The sequence below is a fragment of the Idiotropiscis lumnitzeri genome, chromosome 17 (assembly GCF_059441095.1).
Source record: "Idiotropiscis lumnitzeri isolate Australia: NSW breed Sydney's pygmy pipehorse chromosome 17, RoL_Ilum_1.0, whole genome shotgun sequence".
In the NCBI taxonomy this organism is placed as follows: Eukaryota; Metazoa; Chordata; class Actinopteri; order Syngnathiformes; family Syngnathidae; genus Idiotropiscis; species Idiotropiscis lumnitzeri.
The window spans coordinates 6,983,654-6,994,122 of record NC_142407.1 but is presented as its reverse complement, the minus strand read 5'-3'; the positions used below and the strand labels follow the sequence as shown (position 1 = coordinate 6,994,122).

The window sequence follows — 10,469 nt, the reverse complement described above, 5'->3', positions numbered from 1 at the left end:
CATATTTAAAAATAAGATTTATTTTGTCAAACATATTTCGATTGTTTTTGCTATAGATGTATGTCTATGAGTTTTTACCAAACACAAGTATAATAATTTATTTTTCAAAGTGAGCGATACAATATATTAACAAGACAATTATTCATGCATAGTTATTTATATTTGTCCCAAACATTGTGGTTGGGGTTCCTCTTTCTCTTTTTACATTTTTTTTTATGAGTTACACAGAAATGTATGATATGGTGACATCCGTATTTTATACCAAGTCCATGGTGGGTAGGATAAAACCTTTCTTCATCATAGTCAGTGTCCATCGCATACATTGTGTGAATGCTGAGAGACAAGTAGTAGTCTACAGATTCCAACCCCATGACAGAATAAAATGCCCAACGGATAAATTAAAAAATATTTTTTTCTCATTATAGAAAACTCTGCTTTCTGCTTTATTGTGTGATGTTCTACCGGTAAATGCCATTATTATTCTCCAGCCATATAGTTTTTAGGCATTTTAGCCATTGTCCAGCATTCACATTTCATACAATTGCAACTCCTAGTGAGTTGTAAAGTGCTTAAATAAACATTGGATGGAGGCGTCATTGTATATTGTCACTAAGTGATGCATGAATTCCAATGGTAGCGGAATATTCCCTTTGCAAAGGAACAGCTGTTATTTACATAATGTACACAAGTCCAGGATTGGTGCAACTACTTCACCATACTGGAGGAGTGGTTCTTTTAAAATCATGTCAGTGAGCAGGTGACGCCGGCATCTTCTGAGTGGTCGCAGTTGTGCACATTCCAGGATATATGGGAACAATTCTGCAGGGAGACTTCCGTACCGTTGCACTTGAGATTGTCTAGTAGGATTGTTCCTGTTCCTTGGCCAAAGTGAGCCTCCCCCCACGCCGCAATGGCCTCCCCGCAGCCAAGCTGACGGCACACAACCTTGGCATCAGGGATGTCCCAAGCATCATCACACACTGTGCCCCAGCCGGAATTTAGGAACATCTCCAAGCGACCTTCACATTCATGCTGACCATTGACTAGCCTTAGTGCTCCTGTAGAAAGAAGAAACAGTCTTCAAATAGCCAAGCAATGCAACCCATTAAAAAAATCTTTCTGATACTGTATCAATGAAGTGTAGACTTGCCTTCATTGGATGGCATGGAGGTGGCGGGATTACTGGTCTCGTCTGTTACTCTAAAGTCGCGGGCAAATCCATTGAAGGGTGTAACCGCTGGGGGGGGGAGATCAATTTTACTTGCTCTTTATATTTACTAATAAATATCAAGACTTTTCCGATCATGTGATACTGAAACATGAATGCGAGTAGAATTTTAATGCTGGTTGGTAGTGAGCACGTGACAATTTGGTGACTGAAAGTCGGTCGAAACTTGTGCCCGCTCAGATCACGTCGAACTTTTGCTGGATAGTTGACTGGTTCTGTCACGTTATTTTGGTGGATTTGATCGAGCTGCAGGCGGGCAGATACACAACTCACCGACGTGTGGTGTATTTCATTTGGAAATATGTGATCAGCAGGTGTTAAGCCCTCTGAATCAGTTGTGTGCTTCAGCCTGCTCCTGGACTTGAGAAAATTTGTTTATTCTTCCACTATGTCAAGGACGTTAAACGCGTCCCTTGTGTGTCATATTTAAAGGGAATGTGAGGACCTTCTTTGACTGGTAGCCAATCATCTGCTATCCACGGATAATGCCCCTTTTTAAATGCAACATGCTTGCACACTTGTGTGAAAATACCAACTCAGTCTAACCCGCCCCCACGTAGAGGTCAACAGCCCGCCGCATTAGTCTTGTGTTAGTTTACGAAAATAGAGCCCTCACAGTACTAGAATTTTTCAATTGGGAAATATTTTATCAAGGGCAGAGGTGTCAAACTCAAATACACCGTGGGTCGAAAAGTAAAACTTGAACAAAGCCGCGGGCCAGCATTTAATTTTTCAAAACAATATAAATGTAAATTTTTTTTTTTTTTAATTCAAAAATTTTATTATATGTGGTTTCATTAATGCAAGAGAATGTTTAGTTTTTGAAATTACTATTATCATTTTGATTGTTACTATTATCGTATAGAATGTAAAAGTCATTTGGTATGGCCTCGTGGACCGAATATAATTACACTGCAGGCCAAATTTGGCCCACGGGCCAGAGTTTGACACCTATGATCTAGGGTAAAAGATGCTGATATGTGATTGGGATTGATCAACGGCTGTGTCAGTTTCATCAATACGTATTATCTGAAATCATCATGCGGTGATGCAGACCAACCCTATGCGCAGTAATATTTTTCATTTTCGTGACTTTGTGGTCCACTGACCTCATGTTATGTCCAAAAATTCTAGTCAAGCCTTACGTGTACAGGTTACTCCAGCATCCTCATGATGGCCACAGTTGTGTTGACCCACGCCAGAATGGGTGCACATAGAGAGATGTGTTTCTTCACCAGTACAGTGAACATTGTCCAGCAGGATGGGGCCCGTCCCAAAGCCATAATAGGCTTGTGATTTCATTTCAAGAGCCATGCCACAGCCAAGCTGCCGACACACCACAACGGCATTGGCCATGACCCAGCCATCGTCGCACACTGTGCCCCATACGCCATTGTACTGCACTTCTACACGACCCTGGCAGCTGTCATTTCCGTCCACCACACGAATAGCCATTGGAGCTGCTCAAATAGACACATTGAAAATTACATTTTTAAAGATGTTTTTTTTTTCCTCCCGAAGTGACAGCGAACAGTTAGAATTTAGCATCTAGTGTTACCAGCTAGACGAGTACCTATTGTCTGAGCAGAGCTGCGAATACTTGTCAGTTCTGTAGCTGTGACATCAATATCTGTCACTGGAATAAGAAAAAAAAATAATACAAGGTACAGTGTTAGGATTAGTGGGACTGTGACACTTTATGACATACAGTACAATAAATCTGAGGGAACAATGTCGCCGCCTGTCGGTGAAATAACAAAGGTGCATGTCCTTCCACTTAAAACAGGTTCATAGTTGTGGATTCAACTTGAAAAATATAAATTCTCGATCCCAAGTTCAGTTGTAAACTTGCCTATTTGCAAACAACCTTCCCCTTTCACCAAGCGGGTGCAGGAACAGAGCTACACCGGGGTTTGAAGGTGCTACAGCACCATCAGAAATCTCTGTAACCTCTGTTAAGTTAATATATATATTTATTTTCTTTAAGTAGAAAAAAAAAACATTCAGAAGCAACCATTCTGTTCCAATCCGATCCCTCCTTGCCTCTTTGTGCTGTGCCTGTACTCCTATACTGTGTGAGGGAGATGTGGAGGAAATATTTCATCTACTCACTTCAGTCTATTGCAATAATAGTTTATATTATAGTAATTATAGTTTTATAGTAATACCTTTTGTGTTTATGAAAAACACTTTTTTTTTCTTTCATAAAAAAGAACGTAGGTAGAAAATGAGAACGGTCTCCCAGGTGCACTACAAAATAAGAGGGAGATGTGAAAAATGAGTCCTGAAGGAACAACACAACTGCTTATTATGTTGTGAGCCAAAACAACATTATCAATGAATAGTTGTTTTTTGTTTATATATATATCTATATATGGAATTAATAGACTCGTTATCCTATTTTGGATGCATGCACTGTCTTGTTTATTTCCGTGCGTTATGTCACATTTGTGCGTGACAATTTTTGCCATTGCCTTGTGGTCACTTGTATTTGCTTTTCGTTAAAACTACTTTGATATCAAACATGCTCATATTCAGTAACATAGCTGTGTTTATTGAAGTAAAAAAAAAGAGCCTCCTTAAAAACTCAATTGAAGTCACGGAAATTGATTATATTCTCCTCCCACGTACGTATCGGTCAAATCCATTAAAGGCACCGGGGGGGGAAAAATCCTAGAGGCGTACCTGAGCGGGTAAGATTAAAACAACAATACCTGCCGTTTCCTGTGTCGTCTGGGTCGACCCTTGGCTACCTGTGGAAGGGTAAACTGAAGGCACAGTTGGGGTGGGTCCTGTACCTGAGTAGAAAAAAGAAAAGAGTCAAGAGTCATGTCCACCTCCATCACAGATGGCACGCTCAAACAGTTTAGTAAAGGAACTTACTCGAGGGGAGCACTTGGTTCATATTTCTGCGCATATACATGCATGATCCAGCGTAACGTACCAGAGCAGGTGATCCCGGCATCTTCATGATGGCCGCAGTTGTGGTTGCTCCAACCAAGGTTTGCACATTGAGCGAGTTGCTCCTCACTGCCCATGCAGTTCATATTGTCCAGAAGAATATGGCCGGTGCCGTAACCAAAGTAGGAGTTGGTGTGAGCTGAAACAACTTGGCCACAGCCTAACTGCCGGCAAACAACCTCAGCCTCCCTCGCATCCCAATCATCATCGCACACCGTCCCCCAGCGTCCCTGATAGTAGATCTCCACGCGGCCCTGGCAGGAGTTGCCTCCATCCACTAGACGTACGGTTCCATCTATAGATGGAGACCATTTATTGAGGTAGGATAAATCTCATGAAGAATTTACGGGTAGAGCAAAGTCAACATGAAACAAAGATGTAGCAAGTAAATTTAAGAAGTTATGAGACAAAGGAATTTACAACAAAACAGGTCCAGGCACCAGCGAGTCAATATGATCATCTAATGGATCACTTATCACTGATGATGTCACCATATGCCTCAAGATAATGTTTTTCAAAGGTAACCTAAGAAGCAATAGAGATGTTTTGAAAGGGATGATATATGATATATTTCACCTGAGAGAGTAACCGGAAAAACCTAACTTTGCACACTGCCGCACTAAAGATTTGAACATCATAACAGTGGACTTATAGAATACTACCAATATTTACACGTGTTGATCCAGAATATTTATCTCTGAATATAATGTTCGGATTGATTTTACAGTGATTTTTTTTTCATGTTGATATTATTTGGTACACAGCAATAATTTTCTATTTATTCCATTTTAATTAAATTTCAGTTAATTGTCATGTCTGATCAGGTGTAATTGGAAACCAAAAAAAAAAGCAAAGCGACCTCTACAAAGAGGAGATCTTGGTATGAAAGAAATGCAGCTGTTGTGGTACAGAAAAAGCAAAGCGCTGTCAATCCTCTCTTTACTCAAATATGAAACATTTACGTCCGACACGAGAAAAAAAATCAATAGTTGAGGTCAGTACTGGTAATTCAAGTGATGACACAAAAATGAAAAATCTAAACTTGTACTCGCACTGACCACTGTACTGTAAATTGTATCCGGTAATTGTGACGATGGATAGGCGCCAATAGGGTTTACAATTCTCAGGGAATACTTACCTAAGATTGCATTTATGGCAGGAGGTGTTGTAATATCCCCTGAAGTTTTTGGTCCGACCACCAGTGGTTCTAACAGCAACGGACGTATAAAAAAAAACAATTATATCGCTCACATTTTCTTCTTATAGATAAATGATGCCTCAACACCATCCTGGTTAAATACCGTACTTCAAAGTCTTACCTCGACATTTGATAGCCACGTCCTCATAGTGGTAACAGTTGTGAACGCCCCAGCCCAGACTGTCACAGTGACCAAGGTTTGTTTCACTCCCCTCGCAGTCCACATTATCCAACGCGATGGGTATAACGGTTTGTCCGTACTGAGAGGTGCTGCCCATTGCCACAGCCACTCCACAGTCCAACTGCTGACACACTACTTGGGCATCCAAGATGTCCCAGTCATCGTCACACACTGTGCCCCAGTAGTCATTGTAGTACACTTCCAGGCGGCCCTCGCACCTGTGAAACCCATTTGCCAGTCTCACTTTGGACAAAAAAGGAAGGCAATGTTAAGAAGTTCACTTAATTATTATTAATATTTATTCATTAGTTTACCGTATTTTGCGGACTATAAGCCGCTACTTTTTGACGTATTTTTTGACATATTCACATTTTTGACGATATATTCAAATTGGGCTATACAGAAGTAAAACGATCTGAATTGGGCCATTTGAACCAAAATGGTGCATGGGAGAGTCAACACTTAACCGTAATTTAAAGATATATTACCTTCCTGAAGAAGTTGTATTTTTCCCATGGTGTACAAAAACAATATGTTACTGTATATTCCATGAAAAGTGGTTAGTAAAATGGTGTGACCTCGTTTGGAAAGCCCAAGGTACTTCGACGAGTCATTTTCAACCGAGCTGTCAACATTTACTGACTGTATTCTATGACATAGCCTTGGATTTTGGCTGACAGGCGATGCTTACCTTGGTAATTCTTCTTCAGTGGGTATTGCAGATCACTAGCTGAAAAAATAGGACAAGAAGAAAGTTTATGAAAGTTTAAGATTTGGTCATTCAGAAATGAGCCGATACCTCCACACAACAATTTGTTGTTGCTTTTTTTTTTTTTTTTTTTGCTTTATAGTTATTTTGTTAGTGAATATGTTTATGGGTCTGCCAAAAAAGACAATGCCTGGAGACTTTTCTTTGGTTTCAACACCTCACAAAGACTTTTCGATACATCACACCCAATTTAGGTCATTTCACAGGCTTCTCCCTTTTTGTTTGTTCGGTGAAACCTGGATTACACATCGGATACTAGTCGGGGTATTCAAATTTCAAAGATGCAAGGTGTGGGGGGTGGAGAGTTGTTGTCTTTTTAGTGCTACGTGATTCTTCTTAATGTGCCATAGTTTCTATTTTCTACTTTAATAAACATTAGAAACCAGAAAGTCATCAAGTTACTTACCGGGTGCGGCTCGTCTATTTATTTTGATGTCTCCTGAAAATAGAGTACAGCACATTTAGATTGAGATTCAGGAAATTTTATTTGTCCCCGCTGGGCAATCAAGGGGACAGAGAGTGGCGCAGTTATTAACTGGTGTACTTTTGTTTCTATTTACTGTTGGAATGACAAATAGCAATCAAGATAAAGATCTATGTTGTCAATACATGTCAAGAAATTTCACAATATTATGTTTCATGTGCACAAAATAAGATATTTTTCTTATCTGAAATAAGTACATATTAAAGGTTTTTGCCCTCTTCAAACATTATATTTTGCATAATTTCCTCCACGTTAATATTTAAGATCATCATGACCAAAAAGAACAGAAAATCGTGTCTTTTTTTGTACAAACCAACTGAATGAGCCCAAAGATTTTTATGAGTATATTGGACTGACATGATGAAAACTGAAATTTTGTAAGGTGTGTGTTACATTTGGCGTAAGTGTAACACAGCATTTCAGAAAACAAACATCATACAACAGTCAGACATGTTGGCGGTCGTATGATGGGGCTGCTCTGCGACTTCAGAACCTGGACGACTTGCAACGATTGATGCAATCCTGAATTCTGCTCTTTATCAGGAAATTGAGAAAGAAAATTGTCTTCCATCGGTTCAGGAACTCAAACTGAAGCAAACTTGATTTTGCAGCGGGACAACAATCCAAAACACACCAGCAAGTCAACTTCTGAATGAATTACAAAAAAGAAAAAGAAAAATTCGGAATGGCCCATTCAAAGTCTGAATCAGATTGAAATGCTGTGGCTTGACCTCAGAAAGGACATTAATGTTTGAAAACCCTCCAGCGTGGCTGAATTAAAGCAATTCTGCAAGGAAGAGTGGGAAAAATGATCTCCATAGAGATGTGATAGACACTTTGCCAGCTCTAAAAAGCACTTGATTCAGTTGTTACTCCTGAGGGTTGCCCAACCAGTTCATCTTAGGGGGAAAATACTTAGCTAAGTAGATTTCAATTGTTTCTCATGCCTAAATATTTACAATCACTTTTTAAAAACGCCAATTTATGTTTGCTTGGCTCGCTCATCGTTGTTGGATATTAGCATTTGTTTTAAAAATGAGGAATATGCAAAAAAGAAAAAAACACTTTTAGAAGAGGGCAAACACTTCTTCACAGCACTATATATAAAATGCATCACACAATCACTAATTGTATGAGTTAATTCTTCACAGAAATCATCATCCCGTCATCATACAACCCCCCCCCCCAAAAACTTTTTATTACAACAGTAAATCTCACCACAAAAGCAATTATGCGCTAATCACAATCGGTGTTAATCCAAGAAGAAAAAACAGACGGAAATTTCTTATGTCTTTCACAGTAATCTTACAGAACAAATAATTAATGCACTAACTATTCAAAAATTTCCTAAAGCAATCCGTATCCTACTTTTCTCACAGGCCAGAACATCAAACAGCGCCAGTATTGATGTTTAATTTTGACATATAATGTAACCGGCACTATAACGATCATAATCAATATTTTGCCCTACACACCTACTACATGTACTCACCTAATCGCAACAGCACACTCACGGCCACTAAAGCAAGAGATCCAAGCAAGGTCACCAGGAGACAGATAGTCGGGTTCCAGCACTTGCATACGCTCTCCACAACACGCTGTCCACGCATGGCTGCCTGAATGACCATCCGCCTGCAACACATTAATACACTGTCGCTCTTACAAATTAACACAGCAACTAATGTACTAAACAGCCACTTCTTTGTGGCCTAGTTCCATTGTAGCCTAATTACGGTATTGGATTGTTTCCCCAAATGAGCCCGCAGCAGTAGCAGGTATTGATGGCGGTGAGCAGAATGGCGCACAGACTCGTAAAAAGTGTGGTTCAAAAACCAAAGTGCTCCCTTAGGCCAGTGAAATGCAAAGGGGGTGGGAAATTATTGCATATGTTTAGTTTAGCTTTTTTCCCAGCCTTAGGAGGGAGAAAGGAAAGGACAGGTGTCACCTGTGTGGTTTTTCGAATTGAAGGGGATTCCCTTGAGGCAAAGAATTTTGGGATTCACAGACAATCACTCAGTAATCGGAGGGAGATAGTACAGGGAGCCGCCAACGTTTGCGGAAGCGAGAATGTGATGAATGACCATTGCTCAAATAATGTGTGAATGTTTTTGGGAATGGAGAGACTGTGACAGAAACAAAAGCGTACTGATAGATACGAAGAAAGAACACAATTTAGAGTTCAGCATTGAAATACAGGATTTGATGTAGAAATCGAGTGACTAGAAAAAGATCACGTCTGCCTTTTGAATTTTCAATTTGTCTTGACAGAACAGCTTCTTTCTCTCATTAAATGTTTGTTGTGATGAGGAGATCTCAATGTGGTGTGGCTCAACTTTGGGATATTTCCCCCTGACCTTACACAGGAATGTGTATTAGGGGATGATGAGAGGAGAATTTGATATTGGCCCCAAGAGATAGTGGACATTCCGGGCCCAGGGGGCACAAAAAGGCATTTCTGCTTTCTATGGCCCCCATCGTCCGGCATAAACACTGCTTCCTGTAATCTGTCACTAAAACGCTTCAGCACCTGATGACACCGCATGGGTGCCTCTCATCTCCTGGACGACAGGAGGAGGGCGGGCTGCATGTTAGAATCTTAAGCCACTGAATCGCTCATCCGAGCTATGTTTTGGACAATTGCAAGGGGACAAGCTTTGGCCGCTTACTTTTCTCATTTTTGCCAAACTCGGGAGCAGTGGAAATTTAATGCATTTAATTTTTATTAAAACATTTGCCCGTGTGGTGATTTTTATTTAGTGTCCGCTGTTGACTCATTTGTTTCTACAAACAAAACTTTCACAACTGTGGGACAATTGTTTCAGTCGTGAAAGAGGAAAATTTTCCATTCATGATAGGATATAACATGGATCCACTTGGGAATAATGTTGCCTTTTGTGTCACCTGTGCTTCCCCTCCCTTCTCACTCCCCAGTCCTGAGAAAAAGATGAAAAATCTCATCACTGCCAAAATGTATCTGAAGGACTACGCCAACATTTAGTCATGAAAAATAAATGAATAAAAATAAGTAATTAAAAATGGCAATGCAAAGTTTAGTTTTAATTGATTCTAAGAAAGAAGAAAGTCAAAAAATAACAGAATTGTAAATACTTTATAATTTAAACCAATAATAAGCATTTTAACGGATCTTTAACAACCATGTGCAGTTATATTGAAAGCAAAGTATTTCTGCATATTGTTGTATCACAACACAATTTTGTATTTTTCTTAATTTCAGAAATTATAAATAATTTAAAGAGCACATACCTGTTGTGAGAATATATGGTGCCACCCAATTTTATTATTCTAATTTAAAAAAATAAAATAAATGAAATAGCTATCCGCCTTAAAAATACTCTAAGGAATAGCTTAGAGCTCAGTCGGCATCCCAATTCCAGGTCTCACAAATAGGACTTAGGCTCTAGAACGTTCAAACCACTTGCAGTTCGTGTTTTAGGTCTTTCATCTCCTCAGCTCTCTCCAACTGTAAATATCGAGTTTTGGTGAGAGAGATTATGTCAAGCAATAAATAGCTCATCATTGTAAGTTAAATGTCCAACACCCTCTCCCTGCTTATAGTTAAAAAAGCAGGAGGGGCCAAAACAACGATAACAAAGAACGAAAGCTTCATTGGTATCTCTGCATCTCCTG

General features: G+C 39.6%; 1 protein-coding gene across 4 annotated transcripts; it reads right to left on the bottom strand.

Annotated features, from left to right (window-relative positions):
* ssc4d (scavenger receptor cysteine rich family member with 4 domains) lies at positions 1–10,469 on the bottom strand. Of its 4 annotated transcripts, XM_088279700.1 has the most exons (12): positions 10,086–10,469; positions 8,314–8,453; positions 6,744–6,776; positions 6,260–6,298; positions 5,509–5,811; positions 5,328–5,396; positions 4,173–4,484; positions 3,943–4,026; positions 2,802–2,864; positions 2,374–2,691; positions 1,151–1,237; positions 1–1,058 (listed from the first exon to the last, which is right to left on the bottom strand). In XM_088279700.1, exons 2-12 carry the CDS (start codon positions 8,447–8,449, stop codon positions 742–744), a joined length of 1,761 nt encoding a protein of 586 aa, XP_088135826.1. In that variant the 5' UTR covers positions 8,450–8,453; positions 10,086–10,469; the 3' UTR covers positions 1–741. The 4 variants fall into 4 exon arrangements, with proteins under 4 accessions (XP_088135826.1, XP_088135828.1, XP_088135825.1 ...); XM_088279702.1 differs by lacking the exon at positions 10,086–10,469 and having other exon boundaries at positions 8,314–8,471; XM_088279699.1 differs by lacking the exon at positions 10,086–10,469 and having other exon boundaries at positions 2,374–2,688; positions 8,314–8,471.